Source organism: Dendrobium catenatum, unplaced genomic scaffold (genome assembly GCF_001605985.2).
Source record: "Dendrobium catenatum unplaced genomic scaffold, ASM160598v2 fragScaff_scaffold_8, whole genome shotgun sequence".
NCBI lineage: Eukaryota > Viridiplantae > Streptophyta > Magnoliopsida > Asparagales > Orchidaceae > Dendrobium > Dendrobium catenatum.
The window spans coordinates 113,572-135,407 of record NW_021318470.1 but is presented as its reverse complement, the minus strand read 5'-3'; the positions used below and the strand labels follow the sequence as shown (position 1 = coordinate 135,407).

Genomic DNA, 21,836 nt, shown 5'->3' with positions numbered 1-21,836 from the left:
TTGAGATCTCTTAGATTTAGGTTTTCTTTGGGCTCTAACGGCGTCTAGAGATTTGGGAGAGATCGATCCTCCTCTCGAATTGAGGATCAATTGTATCTTTGATGTTTTCTTCTTCTAGTGAAATACAAGCTTCTACTTGTGTTTTTCTCTACGTTTTCCCTGTTTCCTGCTGTTTGGCTGCTGTGTGGTTGCTGTGGACAGCAGTTTACTGCTGAAATTTTACTGATTTTGGTGAGAAACACTTGGGAATTCAAGTGTTTCCTATCAAATTTCAATTGATAATAATGAGTTTTTTTGGCAAGATTTAATGAAGGGATGCTTAGGCAAGAAGTTCGGCCAGGTGAGGTGGATGATTTTGGATTCTTTCCATGAGGGATAAGGGATTTTAGGTAATAAATCCAAGTGGATTTAATAGAGGGGACCGGTGGCAGGCATAGGCTAGAGAGAAATTAATGGGGAGAATTAAGGCTTCCTAATTTAGTTTTGCGAATTAAGAAAGTATTAAATCAAATCCAATTTGAATTTAAAATTCAAATTGATTTCAATTAAGCACTTTCCAAAATAGGTGAACTAAATTAGGAAAGAAAATTAAATTTCAAATTTTAAACAATTTGAATTTCAAATTAAGTCCTAATATCATGCACCCCAAATTAGGAAATCCAAGGAGAGAGGAGAAAAGGATGAGGCCGGCGGCTAGCATAGGATGGGGGAGCAACTTGTGGAGTCAATTTGGCCTTCCTAATTTAGGTTTTGAAATTAGGAAAGTTTCAAATTAAAATCCCAAGGAATAAAATATTCAAAAGGATGTCATTCGAATACTTTCCTAAAATAGAACAATCAAATTAGGAAAGATTTCGAATTCAAATTCAAACGGATTTGTAATCTTTGATCATCCCAATTAAATCATCAACCTAATTAGGAAATTTCAAGGAGACGTAGAAGTGGGGATGAGGCCGGCGGCTAGGGAGCCATGGCCGGTGGTTTGGTGGAAATGGAGACGACTGCTTGGAGATGGAGAAGATGAAGGTGGACATAGGTAGAGGATGAAGATGAAAACTAGGAACAATAAGAAGGAACAAAAACAAAAATAAAAACAAAAGATAGAAGATAAAAAACCGCGAGCCTTGGACTCTTTCGAAGACTGACGGGTGATGCTTTGCCCTTCTCCAAGGGACTTCAAGTCATGAGCCCGGACCCATCCTGCGGCTGGTAAAAACTCCGAAATTTAAGCAATGAACACAAAAACTTATGCGAAACATGCCTCTTAGGCATGATATCATGTTTTATATGAGCACTAATGTATAAGAAGCACAGATACATCACTGGGTTCAAAGTTATTTGTATCCATTACAAATTCATATCCACAGAGATACACCTACAAAAAACTTATTAAGTTCAAAAAATTAAATGAAATCAAAATACCAGTCTAACACGTTAAAGCTTTTTTTTATGCCACTTTTTTACCGCAAATCAAATTTTATCAATAGAATGAAAAGAGCACAACTCAAAGCAATTGTATAACATTGTCACATGAAAAAAAGAACAAAAAATAAAAGAGTAAAAAGCTCAAAATAGTCCCCCGACTATCAATAAATGTCCAATTTAGTCCCAAAATTTTGTATTGCCCTATTTTAGTCTATCGACTATTAGAAATTGAGCTAATTTGGTCCCTAACCATTTAAAATTAATGGAGAGAGCCGGAAAGGTTCATTTCTTGGGGGCATTAAAGTAAAATACCTGCTCAATGTTTCTTGCTATACGTCCTGCTTCCCTCCTATTTAACTTTTGGAATTAACTTTAACGCCTTTAGGCTTTGAGACCAATTGGCTCAATTTTCAATGGTCGGGGCACTAAAATGAGGCAATGCTAAATTTTGGAACTAAATTGAACATTTATTAATAGCCGGGGGACTATTTTAAACTTTTACTCAAAAATAAAACATATTGACAAGGCCAACAAGTGGTCAATGAGTCAACTTTCAGAAAAAAATAATAATAATAAGACAAGAATCCTCATTAATAATGTCCCACTTGAAGCCTAGTATATTTTACAGAGTAATGATATATTTTTCTTATTTTTTCCAACAAATAGAGAATCTAGATCAACAATATCCAGCAACAGGATGATGATCAAAAACAAAATCTGAATTGAGCCTGGATCACTGGTTCTGTATGTAGGCTTTGGGGCCATTCTCAACCATTATGCTAGCTAAACGATAACGCACTAATTCCAAGGTACAATCTAAAGTTGATTTGAATTTTATACACACAACAAATCAGAAGGAGATGTAACTACCACCACTGCATTAGAAGAAAGGTCTTTATCAAATGAATGTTCTCCATTACTTTTATTCTCAAGATATATTACTAATATAAGCATAGTGTGGGTTAAATAAGGCACAACACATGAACTAATAAATGGTTTAATTTACTCTCTAAGAGCATGAGATGCCACAATCATTTATTTCTCAATGTTTCATTTATCAAATCAAAAATTGTTTTAAGGCTTTGATTGATGTGGGCATCCGACGGTAGACGTTAATCAAAGGATGAGACAAAGATCAACTGCATAGATCCTCCATTTTTATCTTAGTTTATTAATTGTATTTTTTTATTTAATTACGCATTTTTCCTTTTTATCCTAACTTAAGGGTCTTGTCTTATGTAAGCCCAAGGGGCAAAGTTGTCTTTTAGTTTCTTTTAAGGTCTATATATAGAGGCTCTTGCTCTTGTATTAGACAATGATGGATTAATAAAAAAATTGTTTCTACAATTTGTTCTTGAGAGCTATAGGAGTTCTTAGGAGAGTGGAAGATCCTATGTGAGGGCAACGAAATACCCACCAGCCATAGGATGTGTTCGGGGGCTCGTGGTTGAAGTCCCTAGGTGAGGGCATTGCATCACCCGTCAGTCGCAAGTTGTATCCGGGCTCACGGTTTATCTTCTTTTCCTATCTCTTTCCCTTCCTCCTCATATGGTCGGCCCCCCTTCCCCTTTCTTTTTCCCTCCCCAATCTATTCCCTAATTCCAATTAAAAGCCCCATAAACCCCTCCTAAACCGCCGGCCCCTAGAGCTACTTTTTGGGATAGTTTGGAGTTTAAATTATTCCCTCTTCCTCTCTTAGAAAATTCTAAAAAAAAAAAAATCAGAATTTCTAAGTTTTTCTTCCTACCCCTAGCCCTACACCCTAGTCAGCCCCCTCCCTTTTCCCCTCTACCTTTCCCTCATACCTCTGGCCACCTCCCCATCTCCCAACACCCGCCGGCCTGCTCTCCTCAATCTTCCCCTCGCCTTCTTCCCTAACCGAGCCCTCCCCACCCATAGCCACTAGCCGCCCTCCAAAGCCCATTGTTGTCGCCCCCCCTCCAACTCCCATGAATTTTGAAATTCAAAATTCAAATTCCCCTTATTCACTTTCCTAAAATAGCCCCTTATTGATTATGAAAGTTTCCTACTTAAATTCAAATTAATATTTGAATTTAAAACAATTTCCTTATTGATAAACTAATTTAGGAAACCTCTTTATTTAAACCAAATCTGAAATTAAAATAGAGATTTGATTTCAATTCCTAATTTAAGTCAAGGGCCCACATACATTGAATTTAGACCTTTCCCTCTTCATGCACAAGTTTGAATTTTTAAATTCAAAATAGCCTCTTCATCACCTACCTAAATTAATATTTTATTAACTTGGAAAGTTTCTAATTTGAATCCAAATTCATTTGAATTTCAAATCCCTTTCCTAATCAATAGATCTAATTTAGGAAGTCCCTCCAAATCTGAAATTAATTTCAAATTTAATTACCCCATCATATTTAGTGCTATGGCTCACATACATCGAATGTGAACATCTTTCCTCCTTCCTACTTTGGCCGCCCCTCTCTCCCCTCTGTCCAAATGATTTCCTTCCTAATTAAAGGCCCCAATTAAGGAGATAATTAATTCCTCTCTTCCCTTTCCTTCTTTTCTTGTTTGAATCTCAAAATTCAAATCTATTAATTAAGGAAAATCTGAGATGTAATATTAGATCTTTAATTTTTATTACCCCCCTCTGTTCTACATCATTGATTGTCTTATTTCAATATGCTTACGGTATGTGATATATAACAGTTGAACTTCACAAATCATAATCTAGTTAAAGGAACTGAAATAATACCTTACGACTCGATTAAACTTCATTTCAGCTGTCACAGACACCACTTTAAGCACAATTGAGGGCACAAGGGGTGACAAGAAGCAATCTTGATATTTAGTCCTACAATCAACAATGTTGGTGGTTGCGTATGGCCATAGCTAAGTTACTTTGATGAGGACATCGTCAGCGATTTCGACACGTGTACTATCGGAGACGCCGGAGATCGACGGCCACGATCAAGAGTTTTATTTTGAGTCATTTTATGTAGTAGCTTATTTTATTTTTCAGTTTTTACTGTTTTACCCTTATAGATGGTCATTTGATATTGTAGCCCCGGGGCATTTATGTCTTTTAGTTTTTGTTTCATTTTGGCCTATTTATAGGAGGCCTCATGCATTGTATGAGATGATGAAAATTGATATGAAATTTCAACTTTGGTTTTGGATCTCTTTGTGAGTTCTAGAGTTCTCTTTGTGAGTTCTCGACTGAGGATTAGCCTAGGAGAGGCTTAAAGCAATACCCAATAGCCCCTTGGTGGAGCTCTTGGTTTCTATCAAATTTTCTTATTCTTCCTTCTCCCATAGCCGCCGGATTTTAACTAAGGAGCCTCGCCCACCGGCCTAAGCTAGTGGCCATCTCAATCCAACGCTAAACCTCCATGTTTCCCCTTGACCGCCGGCCCCCTTTCACCTCCCACATCATTATGATGATTTCAATCATCATAATGACTCCCTAATTTGGGTTCTTGCAATAAAGGGAGAAGTTAGCAAGTTTGAAATCCAAAAACTTTCCATAATTGCAAAAGTCCAAATAAGGAAAGATTTCGAATTTCAATCCAATTCAAATTTCTTTTAGAGTGGAATTATTAATTTCCCTCTTATTTGACCTCAACTTGTTTGGAAAGCAATTAGTTTCTCCCTAATCCCCTCTCCCTCCCTCTCAATGCCGCCGGCCACTATTAATGGGCTCCCCATTAATTCCCATTTAAATCTCCCAATCATGCCTCCAATCACCCATTAATGCTCACTTAGTCAGCCGGACCCTCCTCCCCCAAATCAGCCACCCCTTTACTCTCCTTAATTACTTGGGGTTTGAAATTCAAACTCCCTCCTAATTCCTAATTCACCAAATCTGAAATACATTTCAGAATTTCCCTCCTTGGCTTCCTAACTACGGAGCCCAAATCTGGCCCAAAGCCTTGCTCCCCCTCCCTGCTCTAGCCGGTCATCCCATTCCCATCTCCCTCCATGATGGCCAGATTGCTGTCCACAGATTTCTGCGGGCATATCTACACATTATCTCTCAACCCAAAGGTTTCCGTTGCCGTCCAGAATTCCATAGCTATTCCAGGTTGTTGTCCAGACTATTGAGGCTAAGGGGATTGCTGATTTGAAGGACGAACCAACGTCCTTGAATCCCCTTTCTTCGACGTAAACTTTGACGTGGATTCTTCCGTGGAGGATTACTTAAATCGCATCTTGTTCACGCTAGTACCTTCCATCGAGGAGCAAATTCTTCCCGGACGTTGGATGCTCACAAGTCATCCCGTGGACTACCAGCCACCGGCTACCTCTCCAACGGACTACACTTTGGGCGCCATTTGTCTCCTAGTGGCATCGCTCGGTTGCTCTCAATCTTCCTCCATTAAAAGTGCCACCAACAAGAAAGTGAGTGAGGGACCCAAGGTGAAGAAATCTATTTGTTAACTGTGGATTCTTGTTTCTTAACCATAACATCGCTTATTTATTTTATGTTGTTCATTTGAGAGTACCATGTTATCCTAGTTGTAACCGCATGCTTTACATAGTCTATAATTGATGATTCCGAGAACCTAATTTGGGTAAGCACTAAATCTGTAACTAGCAAAGTTTTAATAATCTTATATTAAAACCCCAAGCAGTTCTTGTTCCATGCATACGATCTACATCATACTTTCTCAACTAAAGACCCCAGACTGAATAACATGTGCTAACAATAGAAGGATAGGTAAGAGGCGGTTAGTAAACAACTTACATCAACATCTCATAGCTTTAGTAGCGTAAATAATGCCTTAGTTGACAAAAAGATATGAAGTGCTCATTAGGGCAAAGCACGGTGGCAAGGAAACACATAACATCCATGATCACAATATATTTTGCTAACTAGGTAGATACCTCGACCCATCACCCCAGCTTATGGACAATATTGGAAAGACAAAAAAAGAAAAAGAAAATTTTGAGTAGTCAATCTTAATCTAAAGCAATTCTTTGATGGGATTTAAATCGATTCATTAGTCAAGATCAACAGTGATGTGAAACCAGGAATTATTTTCTTAGAGATTAATAAAGTTTGTTAGATCAATGATAAAAATAATTTTAAAGCTTCTCAAAATTGAAAACTCAAGAAAGATCTTAGAAGTAAACAATGCTTAGGCAATCCATCACAACTAAATTTGCAAGTTCTTTAAAATAACAACTTAAACAAAAGTAATGAAATGATTAGTCAACTTGAATCCGACGGTTAACAAAGCGATCGTCTCACCTTGAGGCTCAAAGTCACTCTTCTACGTCTAGGGTTGTCGGAGGAAGAAGAACCATACAAGAAACGAAATCTTGAGGCTCAAAGTCACTCTTCTACGTCTAGGGATGTCGGAGGAAGAAGAACCATAGAAGAAACGAAAACACTCCAAGGTAGACGGCGCCGACGATCCGTAGTGATGGCGAGGGAGTCGACGGAGGTGGAGGTGGAGGTGGGGAAGCGGGTGGATGTCCGTTGATGGTCCAATCGTAGTCTTGGAATTGCTCGTCTATGACGTCCACAAGAGTAAGAAGGATGCGATTCAAACAGTCTTCAACAGTATCTTCGGAGCCAAACCCCATGTCGAAGAACGGTGAACGGGTGATATGGATGTCTCCGTAGACGTCGAATACCAATCCGCTATCAATCTCAGGATCCGCCATGCATCCTTTCCGGAAGAGAAAGAAACACCACAAGGGGGAAGAGGGAGGAAGCCGGCGGTATGGGCTTGGGCAAGCTGAGCCGTGGGTTTGGGAAGAAAAGGGAGTCACGATTTGGGAATAGGATGGGGGGCGGGAGAGGCTATGGGCCAAGAAACTGAAATCTGAATTTTAATTCAGATTTCCATAAAAATATGGAGAGTTAATTTCAGATTCAGAATTTCAAATTTGAAATTAATCTAGGAAGGAAAGAGTTAAGGGTGTATTAAAGGAGGATTAATAGGAGAGAGTGAGAGGGGAGTGGCCGGCCATGTATAATGGTGAGAGGGCTTGGGAATTAAACAAGTGGGGACCACAATGGATTAATTAAATCTAATCAAATCTGAATTTAAATTTCAGAATTGATTGACTTAAGTAACTCCCAAAATCAAATGAAAATAAGAGGGAAATTGAATTTGAATTTCAAATAGGTGTAACTCCTTTTAATTAACTTTCCAAAATTAATATGGCTTAATTAGGAAAGCAATTAAGGGAGGAGAATTCGAAATTCGAAAGGGAGAGCTAGAGGGGGGTCGGCGGCAAGATGGGGGCCAGCGGGTGGTCGGTGGGCTGCTGGCCGGCAGGTGGTTTGACTGCAGGCCGGCGGCAAGATGGGGAGGCAGGTGCTGTTTGGGGCGGCGAAAAAGGGGGTGAGGTGGGGAAAATCGTGGGAGGAGGAAGGAGAGAAGAGGGAATCAATTAAAACTCTCTTCCTCAAGAACTCACTAAGAGATCTTGGGATTTCACTCAAGAACTCACTAAGAGATCATAAAACAAAAGAAATTTTTATTCATCAACTAAACTCCAAATACAATGACTAAGCCTTTATATAGGTCATCCGAAAAATAAAAACCATAAAGACGACATTGCCCTTGGGCTACAATATGCAATAACTTCCTCATAGGGGTACAAGTGGAAAACATAAAATATAAATGACATGAATAAAAATAAAATATCAGAAATAGAGACTATGAATCGTGACCGTCGCTCGACGACCCCTCCGATGGTAGGTGTGTCGAAATCTCCTATGGATGTCCTCATCAAACAGTTTATTAGATGTGAAATTTGGGTCATCAATCTTAAGATGAAATAAACTTATCTAGAGCCTTTTAAAAAATTCTATCAGTTGATTTTGCTTAAAAATCTATGATTATCTTAAAAAACTTCAGAAAATTCTCAAAAACCCCCATATCAAGCAAATTGATGATGTGCTGACTCTAGGGATGCACACAAATAGGCATGGAGGTTTCATGGTAATGCATCCCTAACCAACAAAATACCCATATGATTGGTTGGCTCCCTTCTATTCTTTCATCTATTGTGTTAAGCTACCTATTCTTTGAACAAAAACAGAGATGGCAAAGGACAAGAACGTGAAAACAATATAGGAATCTTTTGTATAAACGACCAGGAAATATGAGTTAATATATATTCTTCATGAAAGCAATTAGTCATCCAGATCATTAAGTTCTTATCTAATGCAATTTTTGAGATATCATAGTTTTTATCCACATGAAAAAAATTTTTAAGCGGGTTTCATGGAGAATCAAATCATCTTCTTTAAATAGAAAAAGTGTTTTGTATTCATTGCATCATTCAAGCTCATTTGATCTCTTGTGTGTACTGTTCGAGTGTTCTAAGAGTGAAAGGGGGATTTGTCCTTGCTCATTGGTGAGATGTCGTGTTCCTTAAAGCTTCCCTATAAGTCCATTTCAAATTCATTTTCACGCTCAATTTTGTTCCCTTTTCATCACATGTATTGCATTCAAGACTTTAATTTTTGTTCTTGCTTTGCAATTTTACACTTCGTTAACTTTCATTCTATGTTGCATTTCAGACCTAAAACTCCTTCGCTTTTACTCTAAATCTTTTGCAAGTTTGTTTCACTTAAAATTTGGCCGGTTTGGAATTCCAAGAGACAACAATAACTAAAACATAAAAAGCATAAAATTACATTAAATAAAAAGATAACTATGAGCTAAAATTATAGCTAATAATGAGCTAACCCTTAGTTCAATAAGTAAACTAAAGACTAACTCATAAATGAGCTAAAATTTCAGCTTAATTTTGATTGAGCATATAAACTCAAGGGAAGCCAAAATTCATATTATTTTGGACATGGGTTGACCCCCCCTTTGTCTACATCAAAAGTGTTAACTAGGGATTTGAATTTTGGAGGCAAGGGGAGGGGAAGGAGTTCGGCAGCTAGGTTAGGGTTAGGGTTGGAGTTTAGCAGCTTGGAGGTGGGAAATGGGGTGGTCGGGTAGGACGTGGTGGTGGTGGGGTACGGCTGAGAGAGGGAGAGAGGGATTTAGGTAGCCGGCGACTAGAGGGAGGAGGGTGTGGTGCAGCCAAGAGAGGGAGGAGGGTATTTGGCCGGTGAGGGGGAAGAGGAGGGGAGGATGGGGAGCGACGAAGTCGACCATGCATCCGAACGCTTCCTGCAATTGGTTGGTATTGCAATGCCCTCACCTAGGAACTTCAATCTCTCCAAGAACTCTCAAGCTCTCTAAAACACGTAAATGCAGAAATTTCATAATATCATTCATCATCCCCCTCAAAGGAGGCTTTAAATAGCTAATAAAATGAAGAAAAAAAAACAAAAAACAAAAAACAAAAGACCAACTTGCCCCTAGGGCATACACATGATTAGGCCCTCAAGTGAGGGCATAAAAGAAAATGTACAATAAAACTCATAAACATAATAAATTAATACGTCAGTAATAAGTCTAATACAATGATAATCAAAAGTAAAGCGGTGTAATCGTGGCCGTAGATTGACGGCCACGCCTCTGGTAGACTCTCCAAAGTCGGATGTCCTCATCACTTTCATTATATGTTGCATTTCAGACCAAAAATTCTTTTCGCTTTACTCTAAATCTTTTGCAAGTTTGTTTCACTTAAAATTTGGCTAACCTTGACATCTAGCCCACGTAGGGGCTTCAACAAATAGTGCTAGATATCCTCACCATTCTTAAAAAAGTGCGTATGAACAAAATTATGAGACACCAAGACCAAGGGATCTTCATATCCACAATGCCTAAAAAAACACATATAAGCCTTTATCACTTGCGCAATAAAATACACAAGATTTCTCAACCGCGTTAGCACTACGTGCACGAGTATTTAAGCACAAATTTCTCTGTTATATTAGAACAACACACATCAATAATTATTTTGTATTTTCACTGCCACATTGAAAAAAACAACACGAGTACTTAATTTTTTAGGTTTTGCATTATATCTTGTGAACAAGGCAACCGATGATGGCGAAATCCACTAGTTTTTTTTATCTCTCCTTTTTTATTTGAATTCCTTAGTTTTTGCTTTACCTTTTCTATTTTTTCCTCTCTTTTTTACTTTTTTTTTTTTTTTTGAGAGAGAAGGTTATGGGCCTTATGGCAGAGAGTGGGAAAGAGGGCAAAGAGAATGGAGTGAAAAAAAGAAAATAGAGAAGGTGGTACTAGTCGATGTTCGCACTACCATGAACAACAATGGAAGAAGTTAGTCGCTAGTGTTTTGAGAGTTGTTGTTGTGAGGTGGAAACATGAGTTAGTTGATGGTGAAGATGACGGATTGAGTAATTGAGATTGGCTAGGAGCATGAATTTGGTGATGAAGAGGTGTTATGGAAATGGGGATATGTTCGAAGGCTTTTGCTAAAGTTGTAATCATGTAAGTCAAAGAGGGTAAGTCTCTAGCTTGGACTTGTGAGGGACTATCGTCTGGGGTGTATCGAAGGATTTTGCTAAAGCTGCAATCATGCAAGTCGAAGAGGGGAGTCTCTAGCATCGGACTTGGGAAGGGACCATCAAATGGGGTGTAGGAAGAGAGAAACTCGATGGTTTGATAGATTGGCATACTAGAGATCGATAGAGAGGAGTGTTGCTAGCAATGTATTGTTGAGGTCAAGATCAATAAAGGGAAGGGACTGCGAGGCTAAGAGCCTTGGTACAGTGGGTCGCGTGCGTGAGTTTGGCAATGATGCAAGTGGCAAGAGTGAGCGAACTAGCAACCTATATGCAGGAACAGCTCAAGTATCAGAGAGCGGGCTCATGCTAGGTACAAGTAATGCTAAATAACAAGGTTGTGAAAACCGAACCGAACAATGAATCGGAAGGAGAGACTCACAATTCGGTAGTTCAAGTTGATCGAACCGGAGTTGAACCGAATGACGTGATAAATATGAAAATTATTTAAATGTCATCTAAATAGCATAATAATGATATAATTATGAAATAAAATAAATTTGGGGCTAAAAACAAATAATATTCATACATAAATAATATATCCTATAATTTTAAATTCGAACATATTTTATCATTAAATTTAATTCATTTTTATTATAAAATTACTTTACATATAAGTTTATAAATTTGATATGAATAATTTTTAATTTATGTTCTAGGTTTAGATACAATTTATACCTATAAATTATATACAAAAATTGCATTATAAAATTTCATCTATAAATTCATGGTATATCATTTATTATTCAAAAACTAATAAAATTTGTTTTTATATTATATAAATACAAATTATACATATAAGTGTTGCAGAAATGAGAATGCTTAGGTGAATGAGTGGCTTCACACTTAGAGATAGAATATGAAATGAGTTTATACGTTAAAAAGTTGGAGTAGCTCTAAGTCATAGATAAGATTAGAGAGAGATAGAGGTGTGAGTCAAGCTGACTCGTGAGTCAACTCGGGCTTGGCTCAATAAATGGCTATGAGCCCAGCTCGATGAGCTAACGAGCCAAGTTTGAGCCAACCCCGACTCGACTTGTTAGCTCACGAGCTAGCTCATTTAAAAAATAAACTTAAAATATATTAGGATTCAAGATTTTAAGTACAAAATTGTTGAAAATGTATGAAAGTTATGTTCATTTCTTTATATTAAGTTATTCTTTATTATTATTTTAAATAATTTCTCATTCTTTTTGCCATTTTATTATAATAATTGTTTAAATTATAATTATTTTCTCTTTTCATAATAATGAGCAGGGTCGTAAAGCCGGCTCGAACTCATTGAATAAAGCTCAAGTTCAAGCTCAAACTCAATGAATTAATCAAGCTCAAGGTTAAGCTAGGAGTGACTCGAGCACGGCTTGACTCGTTTACACCCCTGGAGAGAGCCGCATTAGATGGTTTGGACACATAAAATGCCAACCTTCTGATGACCTGGTTAGGAGAGTAGATGTATTAGATTCAGCATATGTTAAGAAATATTGATTTAGGCCTAAATTTGGTTAGAAAATAGTAAAAATGACTTTTTTTTAATTAGATTTAAATGAGAATTTGACTCTTAATAGGACACAATAGAGAAGAATGATTCATGTAGCCAACCCCACATGGGATAAAAGCTTGATGTTGTTATTGTTGTTGTATTACATTCAATCTGTATATAAAAAAAAATTGCAAATAATAAAATTTTTAATCCCACATACAATGCACAGGGTTATCTTCTTGTATGATATGAAGAACCTTTTGTTTAAAATTTTACCAAAAAAACTACATACATGGGAAATTAGCATAGGTCTTCCACTGCACATTGTGCACGTTGAATTCTTATCTAATTTAGGAAATATTTTAGATCTTTAAACTTCGATATAGGGTTAATAAAGCGAATGCACCGTTCATCTGGCTCCAACAGCCCAATTCAAAGAATGAGTTAAGTAAACAAAACACATGAAGAAATCTTGGTAAATTTCTTGGAACCTAAACCTGAGAGCAGTAAAAATTTCTATGAGATATAAAGGTTAATCAGGGCACTTACACAAAGTTGTAGTCGTTTCATTCTATATAAACATGCACCAGCTAAATCAAATTATTGTATGAGCAACCCAACTAACACCTGAGCTTCTCTACTTTGATGAAAAATATTTCAAGATATGCAATTGTCACATCAAACCTTCAAAGTTTGATGGTATAGCTTATCCCGTGCAACATCCCAAATTATAACTCTAAAATTCAAGTGAAAGCCTAACCGCTGCCCGGTCAAGATGTGAAAAGGCCACAGTTCATGTCATGCATTAAAATGGGAATGCTTGATGGAATTAAGTTGCAATGAGACAAACCATTCGGTAAATAGAGATGGACCGGAAGAACAATTTAGCTAAAGCTAAAACAACCCATAAAAATTGTTTACATGTATTTCAACTCTACAGCCATAGTCGAGATTATAAAAAAATATATATATAGCCACATTCCCATCCCAGACATAGCAGATTTTATTTTAAAACAACCTATAAGAACTGTGAAATCAAAACAAGAAATAGATGGATCATTACAACCGCATTCGGAAGAATTGAAGAAGGAATGGCTGAGTTGAAGAACAGTAAAAAATATTGCAATAAGAAAAATGCACTGGATGAATGTGCATATCACATATTACACACAAATGCAAGTTCACAGACTGTTTGTGGCATGTTTCTTTCCAATGAATCAATAAAGTTACGCAATTCAATAAATTGAGGGATCTATGGACTCAATCAAGTATGATGCACAAATTCTAATATTAAATTTTTGAAGACCAACCTACCTTGAAGAAAATATAGTATGTACATCATTGTCTCAGTATGAAGGTATCATAAAAACAAGAAAAACTGTTCTTATGAAAACCTGCGCTTCTTCAATCTTCGGAGAAGCAAAAGCAAAAACATGGAACATTAGAAAGATAAATGAAAATAAAAATAGGAGAAAGAAACACATACCGAATCATTCATCACATGTAATAGTTCTGTCTCTGGATAACTCAGTGCAAGTGGAACAGCAACTCCACCAATGAGCCAAGTGCCAAGAACCCCAGCAACAAATTCTGCAAAGGCTTAGCGACAATTCCTATACGTGTTTCTATTTAAAATTAAATTTTTAAGTATTTGTTAAATAATTTATTAAGATTCAATTAAATTTGATATTTATTATATAAAAAATTATGATTTAAGTTTTCTAGAATTATTAAATTTAAATTTATTAATATTATTTGTTAGGAAATTTACTGTGAGATAATTTTATGTCCTAGCTCTGCGCAAAATCTCGCATGCATACAATAAAAAAAGGATTCCGAGTGACCCTAGAATTTATATTAAAAAACTTGAGAAGCTAAAAATAAAATCAATGAGAATATTTAAAAGAAAATATTGGAATATTATAATTAAATTTATTAATACTTGGTTCCACACCTGGGGTATGACAGCCACCGACCATCCCCAGACCATTGATGATTCGTTGTCCGCTATCGAACCACCGCATGTCCGCCGATTATAGCCGGACCTCAGCCCGGCCGCCAACCATCATTGAACCTCTGCTGACAGCCACCAAACCTCTGCCCAACTGCCAGCATCGACACACCAGTCTGACCATAGTCGCCTGCTGACTATGGTCCTTCCGACGTTCATCTCCTGCCGATTATGGTCTCTCTGACTATAATCCCCCCAACCTCTGTCACTAGCCAACTACAGTCCATCGAACCTTCATCGCCCACTGACTAAAATCCCTATGACCTTCGTCGCAAGTCAACTACAATCCCTTCAACCACCGTCGTCTGACTACGATCCTATCAACCAAATGAACAAATCAACTCTCTTGAGAACAAACTCTTATACTATCATATTCTTCCAACTCCCACAATGTAATGCACTCTATATGATAAGTATTTTCTACATCAAGCCAAGACCTTCCCCCAAATGAAGAGTCTCTTTTAAAATCAACAATAAACACTAGTAGAATCAATTCAACTTGGCAAGACCTCATGCTTTTTTCCCTTTTTAGGATTTTTCATATAAAAATCTTAGTGTCTCTTATGACTTTTCCACCATCTCTCTTATCTTTCTGTGTGTTGGATCTTCATACAAAGCATGAATGTTAAACTTTATATTTCTCTACTATCACGAATGTTCCAGGACGCAACAAATTAGACAACGATTGTCAGAATATTATAGTCGAATGAAAACAATTCGATGATAGTATTTAGATTATCATAAAAGTAATATTGGTCAGACTATGACAACTCTGTCATTGCAATCAAGGATGGTTGTTGCTGACGATGATCATGGGTATCAAGTGTCTAGTAAAATACTAAAATCCTTCAAACCTCCAAGGCATCGCCCAACACACAGTCCACTTCATATTGAGATTGAAGAAATTTATGATTTTCTTAAAATAATAAATTGATAAATTTGGCCAAAGTTCAATAATACTTCATTGGACAGCTCATATCAAGCCCTTTGATCATAAATAATTCATTCAACACTTAAGTGTCGTACTTGATTCATAATTGAATAGTCTTAGGCTCATTTGATTCAACTCGTCGAGATGCTCAAATTAATTATAAGCACATAGATTCGAAGATTGTGATCCTTTAATTTTAGTTTTAAAATATATTTCAAATATTTGATTTAGGCTCAATTAGACTCATATCAGATCACATTTTGTGTCATTAAGTTACCTTCAATAATATGATCAATTTGACTATAAAACATGTTAAAAATAGAATTCAAAAGATTCTAAATTTAATTAAAAAATTTAATGTTATCTCCAAATTCATATTTGAACGGATGAATTTTCCGATCAATAAGATTTATTAAATCATTTTTAAATTAAATTTGATTTCTAAAGGCTGCCAAATATCCTTATTGTATTAGAAAATTGTCACCATTATTGGGGTCTCAAAATTAAGCAAAGATTAATAGTATTTATGTTGACTGGTTGATTGAAATAGTTGATCTGATCAACGTTAAGATAATTTAATTGATATATCATCAAAAAAATTATCTTGATCGGGCATGAATATTGAGGCAAAATCAAGTTGCGATCTTCCGAAATTAAATATGGAACAATCTGAACTCCGATTTCAGCAAACTTACAATCAAACTGAACATCTCAGAGCCGAATTGGATCCAAATCAAAGACCTGAAGAGCATTTGAAAAAGTTCAAACCATAAATTGGATGACCAAACATTTCTAAATGTGACATGCTTATAGTTAAATCGAGCGGCTCAACGAAATGAATTCAACGAGCCCAAGATTATCAAATTCTGATGTCATTAAGACATTCAAATGCCCAAATCAACATCGACTATCTATTCAAACTACTCCCAACTTACCCTTGATCTCCTAATGCCCTAAAAGAAGTAAATACTAATTAACACAATGTTTTACTACACTAATTAAAATAAAAATAAAATTTGTGTGTACATAAAAGATGGTCTCCATACACTTTTTATTTTTATATGTAATTTCAGTACAGAAAATCCATATAAGCAAGTAAGATGATTCCATAAGGTGGAGGACAACATGTGAACCATGTGAAGCTTAATCTAAAGATCAAATCAAATCCTACATATTTTTTTGCACTAATTATGTCACTTTCAAAAAGTATTTCTATACAAAAGTTATTGCATAGAAAAACGAGCCTTTGTTACTACCCATTTTCATAACAATTAAAAAATAGATAATATATATACAATGTGAGAGGATAAAGTTCAAAATGCAATCTATGGTAGAGATGAATCAAGCTTTAAGAATCAAATGGCTCAAATGTAAAGAGGACATCATCAATGGTAGGTAGGGGAAAAAAGGCTTTTTAGAGGGGCAAAATTGATTTTTTAGGAGGGCAAAATTGATTTTTTAGGAGGAAATTAGTTACCCTTATAATAATAAACCCAGGGGGAAAGAAAATCTTCTTTTTTTCCTTTTTCTGTTCTAGATTAGTTTGCAAAACCGGTATGTACAACTGATATCATATGGGAGTAGCGAAAGAACACCAAAACAAAAATATTAGCTCATTGCTGCTCTCCCGGGCCCACGTAGCATTTTCTTTGATGAAGCTGAAAAGAGCATAGAAGTTTAGAAAATGCAAAAAGAATTTTAAATAAAAGCAAGAGAAAGCAGATGTGTTATCCATACAATCTTCAATATCTTTCAACTGGTAATAGTGGGGAGCAATTTCAACCAACCAGTCTGGCTTCAACTCAGTAACCTGCACAAGGTTATAAGGAGAGTTCAATCATAGTAATTCATGATAAATTTAACAATAATTTATGAGTGCACAAAGTATCGTTAAGTACCTATCGCATATACTCTTTGGTGGTAAGCATAAGTTCATGGTAAATAACCCAGCGAGGTAATTCATATAGGAAAGAGAACAAAAGTTGTCTTCAAAGTACATCTAAATTCAAATGCACGCTAGTTTTCTTATCCAGAGTTTTCTAACTTGAAGTGCAAAATATATAATATAACATAAATGAAAGCAGATGAAAACGCTAGGGTGCTTAGTTTACTTATGCAGCTGACTTAGGCTTCGTTTGGGATAATTTTTTTATTACTTCTTAAAACAGCTTTTTAGCTTAAAATTAAAAATTTTGTACTAAAAAATTACTTTAAGCAGTAAAAAAGCCATCCCAAATGAAACCTTTGATGCTTTATTCTATTTTTTTCTCTAAACGTAAAATGTAAATACAAAAATAAACGTTATGGAATAAGAAAGGACTTATAAGAATGCAAGGAAGGTTGCTTGCTTGTGCCAGGCCGGAGCTTGGATGTATGTGAATTGTTTGTGGATTCTTAACAGTTCGGTACGCAACAGCCTTTTGGAGCCTTGCAGCATGATAAAAAAATCCTGAAAAGAGCTTTGAAGTCACTAATTATGCGTAAGAAATGGATAAAGATATAAACATAACAAAAACAGATTTTATGCCTGATGTTATAGCATTCTTGATTGCATCCAAATTGGAAGAATTTGAAACAATCTCAATCTCAACTTTTTCCAAGAGACCTTCTAGCTGGTCTCTGATATCTCTGACTCGTTTCATACTGCGAACCTGATTTTAATTTGAAGTTAAAAGTTATCAAAGAGAGCATCTTCTAAAACCACCTTGTAATTCAAAAATAGAGTATTATTCCTTCAACACTTGGTGTTAGAGCGATGATAATGGAATAGGCCTCAATTTTATTTTTTGTTGTTATAGACTTGAGAGAGCATTGGAGCAATGGTAATGGAATATGCCTGGATTTCATTTTTTATTGTTATGGACTCAGAACGAAATCCTGAGAGAGAGAAGTCTATTATAGGTAGAGAGAAAAGCTAGGTTTGACAACTGTACTTTATCTCTCAATAATAAAATTACGTAAAACACTTCATTTAATCTTTTTAGACTACTGTTACAATCTTAATTGCTAATTGTTGGCATAGGATCTAGATTTAAAGCTCAACATTGATCATGTTTCAACCTAAAGCTTACTTGAATATGAGGCGGTTTATGGTGATATCATAATAAAGTTTCATAACCAATTATAATGCCAGAGTATTAAACTCTTTGCTAGTGGTGACATATAACCTTATATGTCGAATTCTAGATGTTGTTTTGGGATAGTTGACTTTTTTTTCCATGCTGAAAAACTTGGTGCAGGTTTAACATGATCAGCTGAATCATGTGACTGCTTATGCTTTGTGACATTATCTTTCAACTTTAAAGTATGATGTGCTACCCTCAGATAAAAATACATGTTCGAGTAAATGTGGCGTTTTTTAACAATGACAAAAGCTCATTAAGTAGCCTTACTTACATCGGGATTTTTTTTTCAAGTTATTGTTAAATTATTCTGCCAATCTGATCATTAGAATAATACCCTATTTTTGAATTACAATGTGGCTTTAGAAGATGATCTCTTTGATAACTTTTAACTTGAAATTAAAATCAGGTCCGCATTATGAAACGAGCCAGAGATATCAGAGACCAGCTAGAAGGTCTCTTGAAAAAAGTTAAGATTGAGATTGTTTCAAATTCTTCCAATTTGGATGCAATCAAGAAGGCTATAACATCAGGCATAAAATCTATTTTTGTTATGTTGATATCTTTATCTATTTCTTACGCATAATTAGTGACATCAAAGCTCTTTTCAGGATTTTTTCATCATGCTGCAAGGCTCCAAAAGACTGGTGCGTACCGAACTGTTAAGAATCCACAAACAGTTCACATACATCCAAGCTCCGGCCTGGCACAAGCAAGCAACCTTCCTTGCATTCTTATAAGTCCTTTCTTACTCCATAACGTTTATTTTTTGTATTTCTGTTTAGAGAAAAAAAAGAATAAAACATCGAAGGCTTCATTTTGGATGGCTTTTTTACTACTTAAAGTAGCTTTTTAGTACAAAATTTATAATTTAAGAAGTAATAAAAAAGCCATCATAAACGAAGCCTATGTCACCCGCAGAAGAACACTAAGCACCCTAGCATGTCCATCTGCTTTCATTTATGTTATATTCTATATTTTGCACTTCAAGTTAGAAAATTCTGGATAAGAAAACTAGCGTGCATTTGAATTTATATGTACTTTGAAGACGACTTTTCTTCTCTTTCCTATAGGAATTGCCTCGCTGGGTTATTTACCATGAATTTGTGCTTACCACCAAAGAGTATATGCGACAGGTACTTAACGATACTTTGTGCACTCATAAATTATTGTTTAATTTATCATGAATTACTATGATAGAACTCTCCTTATAACCTTGTGCAGGTTACTGAGTTGAAGCCAAACTGACTGGTTGAAATTGCTTTCCACTATTACCAGTTGAAAGATATTGAAGATTAATTGGATAACACTCTGCTTTCTCTTGCTTTTATTTAAAATTCTTTTTGCATTTTCTAACCTTCTCTGCTCTTTTCAACTTCATCAAAGAAAATGCCACGTGGGCCCGGGAGAGCAGCAATGAGCTAATATTTTGGTTTTGGTGTTCTTTCACTACTCCCATATTTTTTAATTGTATCTACAACATGAAAAACATGTAAATGGTGCTTTGTCATATTTTAATGATGACTTGATCCTTAATTAATTATGTAAAACTATGAAATATTGGATGAAATGAAGATTTCAAAGGCTGGAAAGCTCAAGATTTATTGGTTCCAGTTAAACTCGATTAAATATCTAGCAAAACCTATATATGAAACATGTTCAAACAAATATTTGAAAAGTTGCAAAAAAAATCTCTTCAAACATTTTGAAGGGAAGATTTAATATGTTCTCGAGAGCACATTTCTTATAAATTCAAAAAATGATTTAAAAACAAAAGTTCAGCAAACCTGGTGGTCATTAATAGCCTTGAGAAGTTCCTCTCGATAAGGATATATTGGCAGAGATTTTCTTTCTTCCTGTACATCCGTTCATAAATAAATCAATACACTTCAAAAAAGCAGGAAAAATAATTACTATAAAATAAAGTTCATGGATGAAAAATTACCTAACCTCCATCAAAACTAGATGCAAATAAAAGAACACCACAATTACCAAAACATAAAATAAAAGGATCAGGAAAAATAAATCAGGATTTTGAATTACAGCACCTGCAACTTTTCTAACATGGTTTTTGCTGCTGAATCGTTTGGTTCCTCGGCCATCTCATCTTCATGCTATAAAAGAAGGAAATATTCGAAGTTAAAACTAAAGTATACCAGTTTAACAATCTCTTACATGAATTAAATCTTAATCACTGAAGCATGAAACTTATTTTGGTTCACATGCCTGAGTTCCATCTAAAACTGACGCCTTAATGAAATCAATCCCATCTTCAAATACATATCTGGATGTACATTTCAAGCAGCATTAATATAGAAATCTTTTGGCTATAAACAAAATATTTTGATAAGTATAGCTCACAATGGTTAAAATATTTCACAAAGGATTTCGTATGCTCCAAGATAAGAGACACATAAGAATCAAATACGGATTTGTAGAAATTCACATCTCATCAAATTGCCAATAAGCACATAAAAAGATATTTATACTAACTGATAATCATCTGATGATAGCTTTTTATTCTTTGAGCCATATCTTAAAGAAGCTTTACCTGCCTAAAAAAACAGAAAAGAAATGGAAAAAAATCAAGTCTACGCTAAAAGCAATTACTTAACGTGATAGCATCAAGATCTAATGAATAATAAATAAATAGTACCAATTTGATGTTCCTCCCATGCCTCCAGTTCAGCGAATGGGTTCATCTTATCAGAAGAACGAGAGTCCCTAAGTAAAAAAATTTATTGTCAGGAATATTGCGCTAGCTCCAATAATAAGAATCACATGTCCTGAACTATCATATTACATGTTAACAGATGACTAAAGCAACTACAGGATTAAATACCTGTATCTTTGCATGGCTACAGCAAACCTTTTCTCCTGATTTACACCTCCCTCTTTATCATATGCTTCTGGCATCCTATACTGAAAATGTTTTATAGATGATGAGTTAACTGAAAACAAACCATAAGAAAAAAAATTTGACAATAAACTTTCACAAGAACTTTCTCAATAGATGGACAAAAAAATACCTCCTCAATTTTGTCAGAATCATCCATGTGCTCCTTTGCCAGTTCATAAATCTTTTTCTTGTACCTGCAGACAAATATTGTATGAACAAAAATGTTCATTCATTCTGGAGCTTATTCAAACTAATTAACATGAAACACCAATTCCCTTGAATCTACTTTTAACAACTTAATGTGTGTTATAGCTCCAGGATATGCTCTTAAAAACGTTGGAATTTCAAAGTTTCTAATTTACAATATCAAATCATGTAATGTCACATATATAAAGAAACAAATCATGTAGTGGGTGATCGTGGGACGTCCACCCATCCATCCACCGCCGGCCACCCTTCCATCAACGAAGATTTTAGGTTCATTCTTCCTAGTGGTGATCTCTTCTCTAGTGTGGAGCATCTTCTTCCGCTAATT

The 21,836-nt window shown here is 35.6% G+C and overlaps 3 protein-coding genes across 6 annotated transcripts in view; all 3 read right to left on the bottom strand.

The window, feature by feature from the left end:
* Positions 1 to 21,836, bottom strand: part of LOC110091939 (malonate--CoA ligase) — a gene marked incomplete at its 3' end in the record, with an annotated part of 47,521 nt that overhangs the window by 24,697 nt on the left and 988 nt on the right. Inside the window, 12 exon segments of the mRNA XM_028697035.1 lie at positions 13,825 to 13,934; positions 13,937 to 13,951; positions 16,918 to 16,938; positions 17,018 to 17,090; positions 17,797 to 17,931; positions 20,190 to 20,258; positions 20,451 to 20,516; positions 20,629 to 20,686; positions 20,954 to 20,957; positions 21,059 to 21,126; positions 21,245 to 21,324; positions 21,432 to 21,495. Of these exon segments, the coding sequence (XP_028552868.1) occupies positions 13,825 to 13,934; positions 13,937 to 13,951; positions 16,918 to 16,938; positions 17,018 to 17,090; positions 17,797 to 17,931; positions 20,190 to 20,258; positions 20,451 to 20,516; positions 20,629 to 20,686; positions 20,954 to 20,957; positions 21,059 to 21,126; positions 21,245 to 21,324; positions 21,432 to 21,495 (763 nt within the window).
* On the bottom strand, positions 15,960 to 21,541 carry LOC110091949 (pre-mRNA-splicing factor ATP-dependent RNA helicase DEAH1-like). Of its 4 annotated transcripts, XM_020816263.2 has the most exons (9): positions 21,432 to 21,541; positions 21,245 to 21,324; positions 21,059 to 21,126; positions 20,896 to 20,953; positions 20,629 to 20,686; positions 20,451 to 20,516; positions 20,190 to 20,258; positions 17,018 to 17,090; positions 16,781 to 16,938 (listed from the first exon to the last, which is right to left on the bottom strand). In XM_020816263.2, exons 1-9 carry the CDS (start codon positions 21,528 to 21,530, stop codon positions 16,889 to 16,891), a joined length of 621 nt encoding a protein of 206 aa, XP_020671922.2. In that variant the 5' UTR covers positions 21,531 to 21,541; the 3' UTR covers positions 16,781 to 16,888. The 4 variants fall into 4 exon arrangements, with proteins under 4 accessions (XP_020671923.2, XP_020671922.2, XP_020671920.2 ...); XM_020816264.2 differs by lacking the exons at positions 16,781 to 16,938; positions 17,018 to 17,090 and adding an exon at positions 15,960 to 16,021 and having other exon boundaries at positions 21,432 to 21,540; XM_020816261.2 differs by having other exon boundaries at positions 16,781 to 17,090.
* The window catches only part of LOC110091947 (pre-mRNA-splicing factor ATP-dependent RNA helicase DEAH1), a gene marked incomplete at its 5' end in the record, with an annotated part of 21,461 nt that continues 16,069 nt past the window's right edge, over positions 16,445 to 21,836 (bottom strand). Inside the window, 1 exon segment of the mRNA XM_020816259.2 lies at positions 16,445 to 16,847.

Excerpts from the sequence above, each read along its gene's own strand:
- LOC110091949 (XM_020816261.2), bottom strand. The coding sequence starts at position 21,530 with ATGAACATTTTTGTTCATACAATATTTGTCTGCAGGTACAAGAAAAAG. Across the intron at positions 20,687-20,895 it reads CTATCATCAGATGATTATCA|ATATGTATTTGAAGATGGGA; the intron begins GTTAGTATAAAT and ends ATGTACATCCAG. Across the intron at positions 17,091-20,189 it reads AGGCTATTAATGACCACCAG|GTTACTGAGTTGAAGCCAGA; the intron begins GTTTGCTGAACT and ends AACCTTGTGCAG.